This window comes from Nerophis ophidion, linkage group LG10, assembly GCF_033978795.1.
Source record: "Nerophis ophidion isolate RoL-2023_Sa linkage group LG10, RoL_Noph_v1.0, whole genome shotgun sequence".
NCBI lineage: Eukaryota > Metazoa > Chordata > Actinopteri > Syngnathiformes > Syngnathidae > Nerophis > Nerophis ophidion.
Window position 1 is genome coordinate 58282848 of NC_084620.1, and position 18700 is coordinate 58301547.

Genomic DNA, 18700 nt, shown 5'->3' on the forward strand with positions numbered 1-18700 from the left:
TGTTTTTTTATTTTTTCAAAAATATTCAAATTAGCTAGTTTTTCCTCTTCTTTTTTTCTGTTGAATTTCTAAAGAGTCAAAATTGAAGATAAAATATGTTTCAAAATTTAATCTTCATTTTTTTCGCGTTTTCTCCTCTTTTAAACGGTTCAAAAAGTGTTTTTTCATCATTTATTCTCGACAAAAAACCTTCCGTAAAAGGAAAAAAATGTACGACGGAATGACAGACGGAAATACCCATTTTTTTTATACATATAGATTTATTTATTAAAGGTAAATTAAGCAAATTGGCTATTTCTGGCAATTTATTGAAGTGTGTATCAAACTGGTAGCCCTTGGCATTCATCAGTAGCCAAGTTCTTGCTTTCAAAAAGGTTGCTGACCCCTGTTTTTAAAGCATGACTAAAAAAAGCAGATGTTAGCATGCTAACATAACGTGGCCTATTTGCACTGGAACGCTGCCCGTTTTAGTCCTAGTCCTAATCCTAGTCCCGAAGGGCAGACCCCTGGTGGGCCACCTGCTCCCGTAGTCTTTAAAGCACATTAGAGGGCCCAATAATCTTGGCTCTTGTCCTTCCAGCCAATCATCCGTCCCCAAGTGTGTAATCCGGCTATGCAGCTAATCAGGTAGTCCTGAGTGGCCCCGCCCCCAACGACATGTCCCACCGACGCTGAAGAAACATGGCTGTCCGCAGGTCGCCCTCCTCTACCTGGACAGGTGAGTGCCACGCTCAGTCAGGATACAAGAGAGATGATTTGTTCTCCCGCACCAGAGACGTGTGTGTGTGTGTGTGGGACTTCCTGTTTAGCGTGTGTTTCCATAGCAACAGGACTAATGTGCTGGTAGTCAAGGAGGGAAGTCCTCCGGCTTGAAAAGAAGCGCTCCTATTGGTTAGTTCAGAGTGCAGCGTTTTGTTTACCAACCTGAGGTTAGGAGCCTCCCTAGCTAGCGTGCTTTATCAGTATCATGATCAAACCCTGCTTCCAAATGCTGTGACCCACAAAAACTGCTCATTATAGCCTTTAAATTTGACTTCTTTTTTATATATATATATATATATATATATATATATATATATATATATATATATATATATATGTATATATAAGAATGAAAAACAGGAGTCCTTTGCCATGGGCCAAGGACCCTATTGAAACTGCTGTGTTTTATTATTATTCCGCACCTACGCGCTGTAATTTGACCCCCTTAACATGCTTCAAAACTCACCAAATTTGACACACACGTCGGTATAGCAAACCTTCCCAACATGTTAAGCAACCAATCCCCCAAAAGGAAAATTGCGCTCTAGCGCCCCCTAGGAAAAAATTACAGACGAAACTGCTTGTAACTTCTGTTAGGAATGTCATAGCAACATGAAACAAAAACTCCTATGTAGGTCTGACTTAGACCCAATTTTCATACACTCACTTATTTCAGCAAAAATCTACAGGAAGTTGGCAAAAACCCCTTCGAAATAAAATTTTCGCAAAAAAAAATGCAATTATTGCCTCTTTGCGCTGTAATTTGACCCCTTTAAAATGCTTCAAAAGTCACCAAACTTGGCGCACACATAAAGACTGGCGAATATTGCGATCTAATGAAAAAAACCAAACCCCAAAACTCAAAATTGCGCTCTAGCGCTATTTTTGATAAAAACACTGAAAAAACTGCTCCTAGGAAGAAAACACAGACAAAATTGCTATTAACTTCCGGTAAGAATGTCAGAGAGACATGAAACAAAAACCTCTATGTAGGTCTCGCTTAGGCCTACATGTCATAGATTGACAACCCCCAACAAAAATCAACAGGAAGTTTGCAATCCCCCCTTCAAAACAAAAGTTTTGTAAAAACCGGTCACCTTTCTTCAAACATTATCTCCTCTGAGTGCGTTTGTTGTTTTGGCTTCAAACTCGCACAGGAGAGAGATTGAACCCTTCTGATTAAAAGTATAGAAGAGTTTTGATAAGTTCTCAGGTTTTGATTTTACGCGCCTTCAAAGAACCCCTGTGCAAAGTCTCCTAAAAAATGTCATTTTTGCCTCTTTGAGCTGTTATTTGACCCCCTTAAAATGCTTCTAAACTCACCAAACTTGACACACACATCAGGTCTGGCAAAAATTGCGATCTGATGAAAAAACCTAACCTCAAAACTCAAAATTGTGCTCTACCGCCCCCTAGGAATACAACACGGACAAACTGCTCCTAGGAAGAAAACACAGACAAAACTGCTTGTAACTTCCGGTAGGAATGTCAGAGAGACATGAAACAAAAAACACTATGTAGGTCTCACTTAGACCTAAATTTTAATAATTAACATACTTTAGCAAAAATCAACAGGAAGTTTGATATTTTCACTTCAATACAACAACTGCATTACTTTCACAATGCATTAGATTCTCAAAATAGTGGCTCCAAGGCGTCTTCTAACGCTTAAATAGACAGACAACACATATACTCCGCTGCTTCACAGGCCGCTGGATGTAGCCGGCAAAGTATTCCCATGCTAGCTAGCCGGTCTAGCAAGCACGCGTCATTCAGTCCAAAACGGCCCGATCTATCCACATTCAGAATTGTCTGGCGGTCGTAAGTGATCCCGGAGTGACCACGCTGTAAGCCAGCCATGAAATTTGCAGAATTGTCCGGTATTTTTGCCAAATGTTCCATCTTTACCAAGAGCCCCTCGACGCCATCTTGTTAAGAAAAGGCGTTAACAAAATAAAAGCATGTAAACAACATACGCAAATGTGCGATAAAATAATTGACGCCGTTAATAGATTGATGAGTTAACGCGTAATTAACGCATTAATTTGCCCAAGTTTAAAGTAAACACTAAAAAAAAAGAACTTTTTTATTTTTAATGATTAGGACCCTTTTGGATCCCCAATAATTGTTGTGTTGGTTTTTTTTCGTGTCATTGCTAAGAAAAATAATAATAAATTGAAATCAATGTTGTTATGTGTTGACATTTTTAAGGCTCCAATTATTCTATAATCTCAAATATTCCACTTTCAAATTTTATTGGGGAAAACTATTGCATATTTTGTGTTTTGTTTTCCATAACAAAGCGGGGTTTTCTTTGACAAAAAGGGCATACAACTTAAATCTTTAAAAAGGTTATATTGACAGATAGACCTAATGTTGATGTAGAGATTTAAACCTTGAATAACAATAATACTGAATAATGACACATTTTAAATATTTTTTTGGACCAAAATCCTTTTGGGGTCCCTGTCATCAAGCCTGAGTGGAGGCCCAGATGTATATTTGTTATTCATATATTGTATTGTTTAAAAAAAAATAAATGGCCCCCGCTTGCTTTGATTTTTCAGTGTGCGGCCCTCAGTGGAAAAAGTTTGGACACCCCTGTCTTAGAGGAAGAAAAAACTGTAGTATCATTTTTCCATCTGCAGTAAAAACAACAACAAACACTTAGTACAGTAAAACTGTGGTATTGTCTTTCTATCTTCCTGTTTACACGCTGCAAAAAAAAAAACGACGTATATTTTACAACGACATTTGGCAACAGCTGTCACTATTTTTTTCTACAGATTTTTGTTGCACTGTACGGGAAAAAATTACTTGTAATTTTGTCTTACGTATGTGGACATGGACATTTTTATTTTTTTTATAATATCCACAAATTTGAGTGAGCAGGTCGTGTTATGTGTCGACTTTTTGTGTGGTTGGATTTTTTTTTTTTTTTTTTGCACTATGACTAGGGAAGGTTATTTGCATTTGTTGCACATAATTAAAGGTAATTGACCCCAATGATTAATGTGGTCATAAAAGCAGCAACAATATTCTTCACACACACACACACACACACACACACACACACACACACACACACACACACACACACACACACACTTTATTCTTCCTGGCGAGCCTCCAGCTGCCACAAAAGCCCAGCAGGCCAAACCGCAACTTGACAAATGAATGAATGAATAATTGAAGTGTGTCTCTCGCCCAAAAATGCTACTTCCTGGTGGTGATAATGTGAGCGCGGCAGTGAGCTGTCCGTGGTGCTGGAACCGGGAAGCCTGCTGTGTTACCATGGCGACAGAATCCCTGAATAACCACAACCTTATTATTGTCGCAAAAAGAAAGGACGTTTTCAGTCCGGCAACAAAAAATATGAGGAGCATGATGACCCAGGTCCAAGACTGGCCTCAAAATTAAAGCATTTAAAACATATTTTTCAGTTATTTGTATAAAAATCAGGGTAAAAAAATTAAATGTCAAAAATTCAGTGTATTAAGATCCAGTGTAGTTTTTTTTAAATGTTAATAAATTATGTGTAAAAAAAAAAAAAATCTGCGTAAAATGTTTTAGATTAACATACATTTAGAGTAAACTACATTCAGTGTACAAAAATTCAAAGTAAAAAAAATTCAATGTAAAAAAATTCTGAGTAAAATAATTTTACATTAAAATATATTCAGTGTAAAAAATTCCAAGAAAAAAAACAAAAAAAACAATTCAGTGTAAAAAAAAAAAAATTGAAGAAAAAGATAAACGCGAAAAATATAGTGTAAAAAGATTCTGAGTAAAATAAGTTCAGTGTAAAAAAAAAAGTAAGTGTATAAAAATTCTGAGAAAAAAAATGAAATGTAAAAAATTCAGTCTTAAAAAAATCTGTGTTTTAAGATTCAGTGTAAAACACTTTTAAGGTAAATGTTTTAGATTAACATACATTTAGAGTAAAATACATTCAGTGTACAAAAATTCAAAGTAAAAAAAATTCAGTCCAAAAAAATTCTGAGTAAAATAATGTTAGATTAAAATATATTCAGTGTAAAAAATTCAAAGAAAAAAAACCCCAAAACAATTCAGTGTAAAAAAAAAAAATGGAGGAAAAAAATCAATGTAAAAAATTCTGTGTTTTAAGATTCAGAGTAAAATAAGTTCAGTGTAAAAAAAAAGTAAGTGCATAAAATTCAGAGAAAAAAAATTAAATGTAAAAAAATTCAGTCTTAAAAAAATCTGTGTTTTAAGATTCAGTGTAAAAAACTTTTAAGGCAAAATAAAGTATATGCAAAAAAATCAATGTAAAAAATTCTGTGTAAAAAGATTCAGAGTAAAATAAGTTCAGTGTAAAAAAAAGGAAGTGTATAAAAATTCAGAGAAAAAAAATTAAATGTAAAAAATTCAGTCTTAAAAAATCTGTGTTTTAAGATTCAGTGTAAAAAAACGTTTAAGGTAAAATAAAGTATATGCAAAAAAATCAATGTAAATAATTCTGTGTAAAAAGATTTAGAGTAAAATAAGTTCAGTGTAAAAAAAAGTAAGTGTATAAAAATTCAGAGAAAAAAAATGAAATGTCAAAAATTCAGTCTTAAAAAAATCTGTGTTTTAAGATTCAGTGTAAAAAACTTTTAAGGTAAAATAAAGTATGTGCAAAACAAATTCAGTGTATAAAAATTCAGAGAAAAAAAAATCAATGTAAAAAATTCTGTGTAAAAATATTCAGAGTAAAATAAGTTCAGTGTAAAAAAAAAGTAAGTGGATAAAAATTCAGAGAAAAAAAATTAAATGTAAAAAATTCAGTCTTAAAAAAATCTGTGTTTTAAGATTCAGTGCAAAAAACTTTTAAGGTAAAATAAAGTATATGCAAAACAAATTCAGTGAAAAAAAAATCTATGTAAAAAATTCTGTGTAAAAAGATTCAGAGTAAAATTTATTTAGGGTCAAATAAATTCAGTGTAAAAAAGTCAGTGTATAACATTTCAGAGTAAAAACAAATTAATGTGAAAAATTCAGAGGAGAACAATTAAAATTTCAAAAATTAAGTGTAAATTTTTTGGAGTAAAATAAATTCTTTGTATAAAAAAATTTAAAGTAAGAGAATTTAGAGTAAAATACATTCAGTGTAAATAATTCAGAGTAAAACATTCAGTGTAAAATAAATGTAGGGTCAAATACATTCAATGTAAAAAGATTAAAATAAATTTAGAGCAAAATAAATTAAGTTTGGAAAAAGTCAGTGTATAAAAATTTAGAGAAAAAGAATTAAATGTGGGGTAAAAAAATTTAATGTATAAAAATTTTGAGTAAATAAATTGAATGTAAAAAATTCATTTAAAAAAATAATTCTAAAACAAATTCAGTGTATAAAAATTCAGAATAAAAACATTCAATGTAAAAAATTCAGGGTAAAAAAATTCAGTGTAAAAATGTTCAGAGTAAAATAAATTTAGGGGTAAAATAAATTGAATGTAAAAAATTCAGTCTATGAAAATTCAGAGTAAAAAAAATCTATGTAAACTTTTTCGTGTAAAAAATTCAGTGTAAAAGATACTGAGTAAAATAAATTAAATGTAAAAAATTCGGGGTATAAAAATTTAGAGTGAATAAATTCAACGTAAAAAAAATCAGTATAAAAAATATCAGAGTAAAGGATTCAGAGTAAAACATTCAGTGTAAAATAAATGTAGGGTCAAATACATTCAGTGTAAAAAAATCAGTGTAAAAAGATTAAAATAAATTTAGAGCAAAAAAAATTAAGTTTGAAAAAGTCAGTGTATAAAAATTTAGAGAAAAAGAATTAAATGTAAAAAATGTGGGGTAAAAAAATTAAATGTATAAAAATTTTGAGGAAACATTCATTTCAAAAAATAATTCTAAAACAAATTCAGTGTATAAAAATTCAGAATAAAAACATTCAATGTAAAAAATTCAGTGTAAAAAGGTTCAGAGTAAAATAAATTTAGGGGTAAAATAAATTGAATGTTAAAAATTCAGTCTATGAAAATTCAGAGTAAAAAAAAATCCATGTAAACTTTTTCGTGTAAAAAATTCAGTGTAAAAGATTCTGAGTAAAATAAATTAAGAGTAAAATAAATGAAATGTAAAAAATTCAGGGTATAAAAATTTAGAGTGAATAAATTCAACGTAAAAAAAATCAGTGTAAAAAGATTAAAATAAATTTAGAGCAAAATAAATTAAGTTTGAAAAAGTCAGTTTATAAAAATTTAGAGAAAAAGAATTAAATGTAAAAAATGTGGGGTAAAAAAAATAAATGTATACAAATTTTGAGTAAATAAATTGAATGTAAAAAATTCATTTCAAAAAATAATTCTAAAACAAATTCAGTGTATAAAAATTCAGAATAAAAACATTCAATGTAAAAAATTCAGGGTAAAAAAATTCAGTGTAAAAAGGTTCAGAGTAAAATAAATTTAGGGGTAAAATAAATTGAATGTTAAAAATTCAGTCTATGAAAATTCAGAGTAAAAAAAAATCTATGTAAACTTTTTCGTGTAAAAAATTCAGTGTAAAAGTTTCTGAGTAAAATAAATTAAGAGTAAAATAAATTAAATGTAAAAAATTCGGGGTATAAAAATTTAGAATGAATAAATTCAACGTTAAAAAAATCAGTATAAAAAATATCAGAGTAAAGAATTCAGAGTAAAACATTCAGTGTAAAATAAATGTAGGTTCAAATACATTCATTCTAAAAAAAATCAGTGTAAAAAGATTAAAATAAATTTAGAGCAAAATAAATTAAGTTTGAAAAAGTCAGTGTATAAAAATTTAGAGAAAAAGAATTAAATGTAAAAAATGTGGGGTAAAAAAATTAAATGTATAAAAATTTTGAGTAAATAAATTGAATGTAAAAAATTCATTTAAAAAAATAATTCTAAAACAAATTCAGTGTATAAAAATTCAGAATAAAAACATTCAATGTAAAAAATTCAGTGTAAAAAGGTTCAGAGTAAAATAAATTTAGGGGTAAAATAAATTGAATGTTAAAAATTGAGTCTATGAAAATTCAGAGTAAAAAAAAATCGATGTAAACTTTTTCGTGTAAAAAATTCGGTGTAAAAGATTCTGAATAAAATAAATTAAGAGTAAAATAAATTAAATGTAAAAAATTCAGGGTATAAAAATTTAGAGTGAATAAATTCAACGTCAAAAAAATCAGTATAAAAAATATCAGAGTAAAACAAATTCAGTGTAAAAAGATTCAGCGCAAAAAAAGTTCACAAAATTCAAATGTAAAAAATTCCCTTCCCTAAATTAAGTGTCAAAAAAGTACCAAATAGGGTTTCCTGACACGCCACAATGTCCACGGGAGTCCCGACCCACTTATTGACCTCCACTGCCGCTTGAACGCCAGACTCCGACTTGAACTTGAACGCCAGACTCCGACATGGACTTGAACTTGAACTTGAACGCCAGACTCCGACATCGACTTGAACTTGAACGCCAGACTCCGACTTGAACTTGAACGCCAGACTCCGACATGGACTTGAACTTCAACTTGAACGCCAGACCCGGACATGGACATGGACTTGAACTTGAACGCCAGACCCGGACATGGACTTGAACTTGAAGGCCAGACTCGGACATGGACTTGTACTTGAACGTGAGACTCGGACATGGACTTGTTGTTGATTGTCCCACAAATGAAGAACTTGACTTGCAGAGTCCCGAGAAACTGGACGAGGTCTGATCCGGGTGGCCACGGCTCTCAGCGAGTCCTCCTCCATCCACAGCGACGCCCTGTACCACCTGACCAGGGACGTGTCCGTCATGGGTCTGGACCCTCTGACCTCCAGCACCCACAGAGACCAAGTCTGGAACGAGGAGGCCCAGAGTCTTCTGAAGGTGACCAATGAACACTTTTTTTGTAGTTTTAGTCCATTTGTAGTTGTGAAACTAACTCATGGATATTATTTGGTGCTAGCAGGGTAGCATGCTAACTGCTAGTATGTTAGCATTTCCGTCCATTGCATTAGCATAAAGCAAAAACTCATGAATATTGTTATTTTGGTGGTAGCATGTTAGCATACTAACAGTTAGTATGTTAGCATTATATTTAATTGTGTTAGTATAAAACAAAAACTCATATATATTGTTGTTTGCCGCTATCAGGTTAGCATGCTAACTGTTAGTATATTAGCAGTTCAGTGAATGTTGTTAGTATAAAACAGAAACTCATGGATATTGTTATTTGGTGCTATCAGGTTAGCATGCTAACTGTTAGTATGTTAGCATTTCAGTCAATGTTATTAGCATTAAAAAAAACTCATGAATGTTGTTATTTTGGTGCTAGCAGGTTAGCATGCTAACTGTTAGTATGTTAGCATTTCAGTCAATTGTTAGCATAAAACAAATCATTAATATTTGTATTTGGTGATAGCAGGTTAGCATGCTTACTGTTAGTATGTTAGCATTTCAGTCAATGTTATTAGCATTAAAAAAACTCATGAATCTTGTTATTTTGGTGTTAGCATGCTAACTGTTAGTATGTTAGCATTTCAGTAAATTGTTAGCATAAAACAAATCATTATTTTTATTTGGTGATAGCAGGTTAGCATGCTTACTGTTAGTATGTTAGCATTTCAGTTAATGTTATTAGCATAAAAAAACAACTCATGAATGTTATTTCACATTTCAGTCAATTTTGTTAGCATAAAACAAAAACTCAGGAAAATATTATTTGGTGATAGCAGGTTAGCATGCAAACTTTTAGAAAGTTAGCACTTAAGTGAATGTTGTTAGTATAAAACTAAAACTCATGAATGTTGTTATTTTGGTTCTCGCAGGTTAGCATGCTAACTGTTAGTATGTTAGCATTTCAGTCAATTGTTAGCATAAAACAACAACTCGTTAATATTTTTATTTCTTGATAGCAGGTTAGCATGCTAACTGTTAGTATGTTAGCAATTCAGTGAATGTTAGTATAAAACAGAAACTCATGGATATTGTTATTTGGTGCTATCAGGTTAGCATGCTAACTGTTAGTATGTTAGCATTTCAGTCAATGTTATTAGCATTAAAAAAACTCATGAATGTTGTTATTTTGGTGCTAGCAGGTTAGCATGCTAACTGTTAGTATGTTAGCATTTCAGTCAATTGTTAGCATAAAACAAATCATTAATATTTTTATTTAGTGCTATCAGGTTAGCATGCTTACTGTTAGTATGTTAGCAATTCAGTGAATGTTAGTACAAAACAGAAACTCATGGATATTGTTATTTTGGTGCTAGCAGGTTAGCATGCTAACTGTTCGTATGTTAGCATTTCAGTCAATTGTTAGGATAAAACAAATCATTAATATTTTTATTTGGTGATAGCAGGTTAGCATGCTTACTGTTAGTATGTTAGCATTTCAGTCAATGTTATTAGCATTAAAAAAACTCATGAATGTTGTTATTTTGGTGCTAGCAGGTTAGCATGCTAACTGTTAGTATGTTAGCATTTCAGTCAATTGTTAGCATAAAACAAATCATTAATATTTTTATTTGGTGATAGCGGGTTAGCATGCTTTCTGTTAGTATGTTAGCATTTCAGTTAATGTTATTAGCATTAAAAAAAACTCATGAATGTTATTTTGGTGTTAGCATGCTAACTGTTAGTATGTTAGCATTTCAGTCAATTGTTAGAATAAAACAAATCATTAACATTTTTATTTGGTGATAGCAGGTTAGCATACTAACTGTTAGTATGTTAGCATTTCAGTCAATGTTATTAACATTAAAAAAAACTCATGAATGTTGTTATTTTGGTGCTAGCAGGTTAGCATGCAAACTTTTAGAAAGTTGGCACTTAAGTGAATGTTGTTAGTATAAAACTAAAACTCATGAATGTTGTTATTTTGGTTCTAGCAGGTTAGCATGCTAACTGTTAGTATGTTAGCATTTCAGTCAATTGTTAGCATAAAACAACAACTCATTAATATTTGTATTTCTTGATAGCAGGTTAGCATGCTAACTGTTAGTATGTTAGCATTTCAGTCAATGTTATTAGCATTAAAAAAATTCATGAATGTTGTTATTTTGGTGGTAGCAGGTTAGCATGCTAACTGTTAGTATGTTAGCATTTCAGTCAATTGTTAGCATAAAACAAATCATTAATATTTTTTTTTGGTGATAGCAGATTAGCATGCTTACTGTTAGTATGTTAGCATTTCAGTCAATGTTATTAGCATTAAAAAAACTCATGAATGTTGTTATTTTGGTGTTAGCATGCTAACTGTTAGTATGTTAGCATTTCAATCAATTGTTAGCATAAAACAAATCATTAATATTTGTATTTGGTGATAGCAGGTTAGCATGCTTACTGTTAGTATGTTAGCATTTCAGTCAATGTTATTAGCATAAAAAAAACTCATGAATGTTATTTCACATTTCAGTCAATTTTGTTAGCATAAAACAAAAACTCAGGAAAACATTATTTGGTGATAGCAGGTTAGCATGCAAACTTTTAGAAAGTTAGCACTTAAGTGAATGTTGTTAGTATAAAACTAAAACTCATGAATGTTGTTATTTTGGTTCTAGCAGGTTAGCATGCTAACTGTTAGTATGTTAGAATTTCAGTCAATTGTTAGCATAAAACAACAACTCATTAATATTTGTATTTCTTGATAGCAGGTTAGCATGCTAACTGTTAGTATGTTAGCATTTCAGTCAATGTTATTAGCATTAAAAAAACTCATGAATGTTGTTATTTTGGTGCTAGCAGGTTAGCATGCTAACTGTTAGTATGTTAGCATTTCAGTCAATTGTTAGCATAAAACAACAACTCATTAATATTTGTATTTCTTGATAGCAGGTTAGCATGCTAACTGTTCGTATGTTAGCATTTCAGTCAATGTTATTAGCATTAAAAAAAACTCATGAATGTTGTTATTTTGGTGCTATCAGGTTAGCATGCTAACTGTTAGTATGTTAGCATTTCAGTCAATGTTATTAGCATTAAAAAAACTCATGAATGTTGTTATTTTGGTGCTAGCAGGTTAGCATGCTAACTGTTAGTATGTTAGCATTTCAGTCAATTGTTAGCATAAAACAAATCATTAATATTTTTATTTAGTGCTATCAGGTTAGCATGCTAACTGTTAGTATGTTAGCATTTCAATCAATTGTTAGCATAAAACAAATCATTAATATTTTTATTTAGTGCTATCAGGTTAGCATGCTTACTGTTAGTATGTTAGCATTTCAGTCAATGTTATTAGCATTAAAAAAACTCATGAATGTTATTTTGGTGCTAGCAGGTTAGCATGCTAACTGTTAGTATGTTAGCATTTCAGTCGATTGTTAGCATAAAACAAATCATTAATATTTTTATTTGGTGATAGCAGGTTAGCATACATACTGTTAGTATGTTAGCATTTCAGTCAATGTTATTAGCATTAAAAAAACAACTCATGAATGTTGTTATTTTGGTGCTAGCAGGTTAGCATGCTAACTGTTAGTATGTTAGCATTTCAATCAATTGTTAGCATAAAACAAATCATTAATATTTTTGTTTGGTGATAGCAGGTTAGCATGCTTACTGTTAGTATGTTAGCAATTCAGTGAATGTTGTTAGTATAAAACTAAAACTCATGAATGTTGTTATTTTGGTTCTAGCAGGTTAGCATGCTAACTGTTAGTATGTTAGCATTTCAGTCAATTGTTAGCATAAAACAAATGATTAATATTTTTATTTAGTGCTATCAGGTTAGCATGCTAACTGTTAGTATGTTAGCATTTCAATCAATTGTTAGCATAAAACAAATCATTAATATTTTTATTTAGTGCTATCAGGTTAGCATGCTTACTGTTAGTATGTTAGCATTTCAGTCAATGTTATTAGCATTAAAAAAAACTCATGAATGTTGTTATTTTGGTGCTAGCAGGTTAGCATGCTAACTGTTAGTATGTTAGCATTTCAGTCAATTGTTAGCATAAAACAAGTCATTAATATTTTTATTTGGTGATAGCAGGTTAGCATACATACTGTTAGTATGTTAGCATTTCAGTCAATGTTATTAGCATAAAAAAAACAACTCATGAATGTTGTTATTTTGGTGCTAGCAGGTTAGCATGCTAACTGTTAGTATGTTAGCATTTCAATCAATTGTTAGCATAAAACAAATCATTAATATTTTTGTTTGGTGATAGCAGGTTAGCATGCTTACTGTTAGTATGTTAGCAATTCAGTGAATGTTGTTAGTATAAAACTAAAACTCATGAATGTTGTTATTTTGGTTCTAGCAGGTTAGCATGCTAACTGTTAGTATGTTAGCATTTCAGTCAATTGTTAGCATAAAACAAATCATTAATATTTTTATTTTTGCTATCAGGTTAGCATGCTAACTGTTAGTATGTTAGCATTTCAATCAATTGTTAGCATAAAACAAATCATTAATATTTTTATTAAGTGCTATCAGGTTAGCATGCTTACTGTTAGTATGTTAGCATTTCAGTCAATGTTATTAGCATTAAAAAAACTCATGAATGTTGTTATTTTGGTGCTAGCAGGTTAGCATGCTAACTGTTAGTATGTTAGCATTTCATTCAATTGTTAGCATAAAACAAGTCATTAATATTTTTATTTGGTGATAGCAGGTTAGCATACATACTGTTAGTATGTTAGCATTTCAGTCAATGTCATTAGCATAAAAAAAACAACTCATGAATGTTGTTATTTTGGTGCTAGCAGGTTAGCATGCTAACTGTTAGTATGTTAGCATTTCAATCAATTGTTAGCATAAAACAAATCATTAATATTTTTGTTTGGTGATAGCAGGTTAGCATGCTTACTGTTAGTATGTTAGCAATTCAGTGAATGTTGTTAGTATAAAACTAAAACTCATGAATGTTGTTATTTTGGTTCTAGCAGGTTAGCATGCTAACTGTTAGTATGTTAGCATTTCAGTCAATTGTTAGCATAAAACAAATCATTAATATTTTTATTTAGTGCTATCAGGTTAGCATGCTAACTGTTAGTATGTTAGCATTTCAATCAATTGTTAGCATAAAACAAATCATTAATATTTTTATTAAGTGCTATCAGGTTAGCATGCTTACTGTTAGTATGTTAGCATTTCAGTCAATGTTATTAGCATTAAAAAAACTCATGAACGTTGTTATTTTGGTGCTAGCAGGTTAGCATGCTAACTGTTAGTATGTTAGCATTTCAGTCAATTGTTAGCATAAAACAAGTCATTAATATTTTTATTTGGTGATAGCAGGTTAGCATACATACTGTTAGTATTTTAGCATTTCAGTCAATGTTATTAGCATTAAAAAAACAACTCATGAATGTTGTTATTTTGGTGCTAGCAGGTTAGCATGCTAACTGTTAGTATGTTAGCATTTCAATCAATTGTTAGCATAAAACAAATCATTAATATTTTTGTTTGGTGATAGCAGGTTAGCATGCTTACTGTTAGTATGTTAGCAATTCAGTGAATGTTGTTAGTATAAAACTAAAACTCATGAATGTTGTTATTTTGGTTCTAGCAGGTTAGCATGCTAACTGTTAGTATGTTAGCATTTCAGTCAATTGTTAGCATAAAACAAATCATTAATATTTTTATTTAGTGCTATCAGGTTAGCATGCTAACTGTTAGTATGTTAGCATTTCAATCAATTGTTAGCATAAAACAAATCATTAATATTTTTATTAAGTGCTATCAGGTTAGCATGCTTACTGTTAGTATGTTAGCATTTCAGTCAATGTTATTAGCATTAAAAAAACTCATGAATGTTGTTATTTTGGTGCTAGCAGGTTAGCATGCTAACTGTTAGTATGTTAGCATTTCAGTCAATTGTTAGCATAAAACAAGTCATTAATATTTTTATTTGGTGATAGCAGGTTAGCATACATACTGTTAGTATTTTAGCATTTCAGTCAATGTTATTAGCATTAAAAAAACAACTCATGAATGTTGTTATTTTGGTGCTAGCAGGTTAGCATGCTAACTGTTAGTATGTTAGCATTTCAATCAATTGTTAGCATAAAACAAATCATTAATATTTTTGTTTGGTGATAGCAGGTTAGCATGCTTACTGTTAGTATGTTAGCAATTCAGTGAATGTTGTTAGTATAAAACTAAAACTCATGAATGTTGTTATTTTGGTTCTAGCAGGTTAGCATGCTAACTGTTAGTATGTTAGCATTTCAGTCAATTGTTAGCATAAAACAAATCATTAATATTTTTATTTAGTGCTATCAGGTTAGCATGCTAACTGTTAGTATGTTAGCATTTCAATCAATTGTTAGCATAAAACAAATCATTAATATTTTTATTAAGTGCTATCAGGTTAGCATGCTTACTGTTAGTATGTTAGCATTTCAGTCAATGTTATTAGCATTAAAAAAACTCATGAATGTTGTTATTTTGGTGCTAGCAGGTTAGCATGCTAACTGTTAGTATGTTAGCATTTCAGTCAATTGTTAGCATAAAACAAATCATTAATATTTTTATTTGGTGATAGCATGTTAGCATTTCAGTCAATGTTATTAGCATAAAAAAAACAACTCATGAATGTTATTTCACATTTCAGTCACTTTTGTTAGCATAAAACAACAACTCACGACAAATGATATCCTCAATGTCTGGTATCTGCCAGTATGGCTGTTTCAGTATCGATCCGCACATCACACGCTGTCAATCACTGTTAAAAAAAGAAGTACTTTCATGTCGATTAAAAACAAATCTTTATAATCTTTTTTTTTTGAATTGGACAAAAAGTCGTGTAGGTGTACCTAATGAAGTGTCCGCCGAGTGCGCGGGGGGAAAAGGGACATTTTCCCAGCGTGCCACGCGTGGAGGTGCGCACGCAGCCTACACACACGCACGCTCCCAGCGTGGAAGGCGCGCGCACCTCCCCCGCGCGCGCGCGCCATCCTGCCGGTGCGCGCCCCCCTCTTCCAGTCCGAGTTGAAGTCCGTCGGGCGATCCGCGCCATGCGACCTGTTGCCCGCCGACTGCGGACCAACCGCGGGGACTTGTAGCGGCCAAGTGGCGGGCATGGAGCCGAGGCCGGCGGGCATGAATTGGGCAACTTTGCTGGTCTTCTCCCACGTGTGTGCTGGGCTGTAGGAGGCCGGCATGCAGACCGAGGACAAGATCCCAGTAAGTACAAACTGCCTCTGCGCGTACTAAACCTCCTTTGCACGCGCAATATGCACGCACGCATGCACGCCTCCGTCATTCAAATGTTTCTTAATTACTGCTTCAAGTAACATTTTTGTTAGGAACTACACTATAGTCACTTTCTGGTCCAATCGTGAGTGGGAATAAAGTTCCAAAGTGTGGCCCGGGGTGACATTTGCAGCCCGCAGATGTTTTTAACACCCACGGAACATTTTGAAAATACTATTTAAATAAATTCAGTGTATAATAATTCAGAGTAAAAGAAATTAAGTGTAAAATATAAAATCAGTGTATAAAAATTCTGAGTAAATAAATTCAGTGTAAAAAAAAATAGTTAAATAAAATTCATAGTAAAAAACATTCTGTCTATTTGATTCCTTTTTTTATATGTTCAGGGTTTTTTAATTGTATTTTTAAAGTGTAAAAAAATTCAGTGTATAACAATTCAGTGTAAAAAAATTCAGAGTAAAAGAAATTCAGTGTATAAACATTCAGAGTAAAAGAAATTAAGTGTAAAATATAAAATCAGTGTATAAAAATTCAGAGTAATTAGATTCAGTGTCAAAAAAAATAATTAAATAAAATTCGTAGTAAAAAACATTCTATGTATTTGATTCCTTTTTTTTATATGTTCAGGGTTTTTTTAATTGTATTTTTAAAGTGTAAAAAAATTCAGTGTATAACAATTCAGTGTAAAAAAATCAGTGATAAAAAAATCAGTTGAAAAAATTCAGAGTAAAAAAATTCTGTATATTTTATTCCTTTTTTTTCAATGTTAAGGTTTTTTTGAATTTATTTTACTCTGAATTATTATACACTGAATTTTTTTACACTTTAAAAATACAATAAAAAAACCCTGAACATATAAAAAAAGGAATCAAATACACAGAATGTTTTTTACTATGAATTTTATTTAACAATTTTTTTTGACACTGAATTTATTTACTCTGAATGTTTTACTCTGAATTTTTTACCCTGAATTTTTTTACACTGATTTTATATTTTACACTTAATTTCTTTTCCATCTATCCATCCATTTTGTACCGCTTAAATTTTTATACACTGAATTTATTTTACTCTGAATTTTTTTTACACTGAATTGTTATACACTGAATTTTTTTACACTTTAAAAATACAATAAAAAAACCCTGAACATATAAAAAAAAGGAATAAAATACACATTTTTACTATGAATTTTATTTAACATTTTTTTTTGACACTGAATTTATTTACTCTGAATTTGTATACACTGAATTTATTTTACTCTGAATTTTTTCAACTGATTTTCTTATCACTGAATTTTTTACTCTGAATTTTTATACACTGAATTTTTTTACTCTGAATTTTTATACACTGATTTTATATTTTGCACTTAATTTCTTTTACTCTGAATTTTTATACACTTAATTTATTTTACTCTGAATTTTTTTACACTGAATTTTTTTACACTTTGAAAATACAATAAAAAAAAACCTGAACATATAAAAAAAGGAATCAAATACACAATGTTTTTTACTATGAATTTTATTTAACTATTTTTTTTGACACTGAATTTATTTACTCTGAATTTTTATACACTGATTTTATATTTTACACTTAATTTCTTTTACTCTGAATTTTTATACACTGAATTTATTTTACACTGAATTGTTATACACTATTTTACTCAGAATTTTTATACACTGATTTTTTTTCTCACACTAAATTTATTTACTCTGAATTTGTATACACTGATTTTATATTTTACACTTAATTTATTTTACTCTGAATTTTTATACACTGAATTTTTTTACTCTGAATTTTTATACACTGATTTTATATTTTGCACTTAATTTCTTTTACTCTGAATTTTTATACACTGAATTTATTTTACTCTGAATTTTTTTACACTGAATTGTTATACACTGATTTTTTTCACACTTTAAAAATACTATTAAAAAACCCTGAACATATAAAAAAAGGAATCAAATACACAGAATGTTTTTTACTATTAATTTTATTTAACAATTTTTTTGACACTGAATTTATTTACTCTGAATTTTTATACACTGATTTTATATTTTACACTTAATTTATTTTACTCTGAATTTTTATACACTGAATTTATTTTACACTGAATTGTTATACACTGTTTTACTCAGAATTTTTTTACACTGATTTTTTTCTCACACTGAATTTTTTTTACTCTGAATTTTTTATACATTCAGTTTTTACACTTTGATTTTTTTCCACTGAATTAATTTTACTCTGAATTTTGATACACTGATTTTTTTTTTTTACTCTTAATGTTACGCTGAATTTTTTAACACGCAGTTTTTATACACTGATTTTTTTTTATTTTACTGTGAATTTTTATGGACTTAAATTTTTTGGACTGAATTTTTTTTTTTTTACATTTTATTATTTTACTATGACATTTTTACACAGAATGTTCTTTATATTGAATTTTACAACACATATTTTTTATACATTGAATTTTAAAAGGGATTTTCCAATAATTTGTCAGCACAATTAGATCTTTTGCAAAATTCAAATGCAAAAAATTCAGTTACATAAATTCAGTGTCAAAAAAGCTTTCATAAGATGTGAAATGTTACGTGAAAAAGTTTCAATGTTGACTAAAACACTATTTTTATTATTTGAAGCTGTCATTGGTGAAACAAACAAACAAAAAAAATAATAAATTAAGGTCGATGTTATGAATTATTGAACTATTGAAGGCTCCAATTATTTCACATCAAATATTCCACTTTGAAATATTTTTGGGGGAAATACTGCATTTTTTGTGTGTTTGCCATTTTAAAAACGACACTTTCA

The 18700-nt window shown here is 30.4% G+C and overlaps 1 protein-coding gene across 2 annotated transcripts in view; it reads left to right on the forward strand.

The window, feature by feature from the left end:
• The first annotated feature begins 207 nt into the window (after positions 1-207).
• Positions 208-18700, forward strand: part of ano2b (anoctamin 2b) — a 176693-nt gene continuing 158200 nt past the window's right edge. For both annotated transcript variants that reach the window (XM_061914224.1, XM_061914225.1), the window contains exons 1-2: positions 208-718; positions 8432-8613. In XM_061914224.1, coding sequence (XP_061770208.1) covers positions 682-718; positions 8432-8613 — 219 coding nt within the window. In that variant the 5' untranslated portion in view covers positions 208-681. The remainder of the gene's footprint in view (positions 719-8431; positions 8614-18700) is intronic.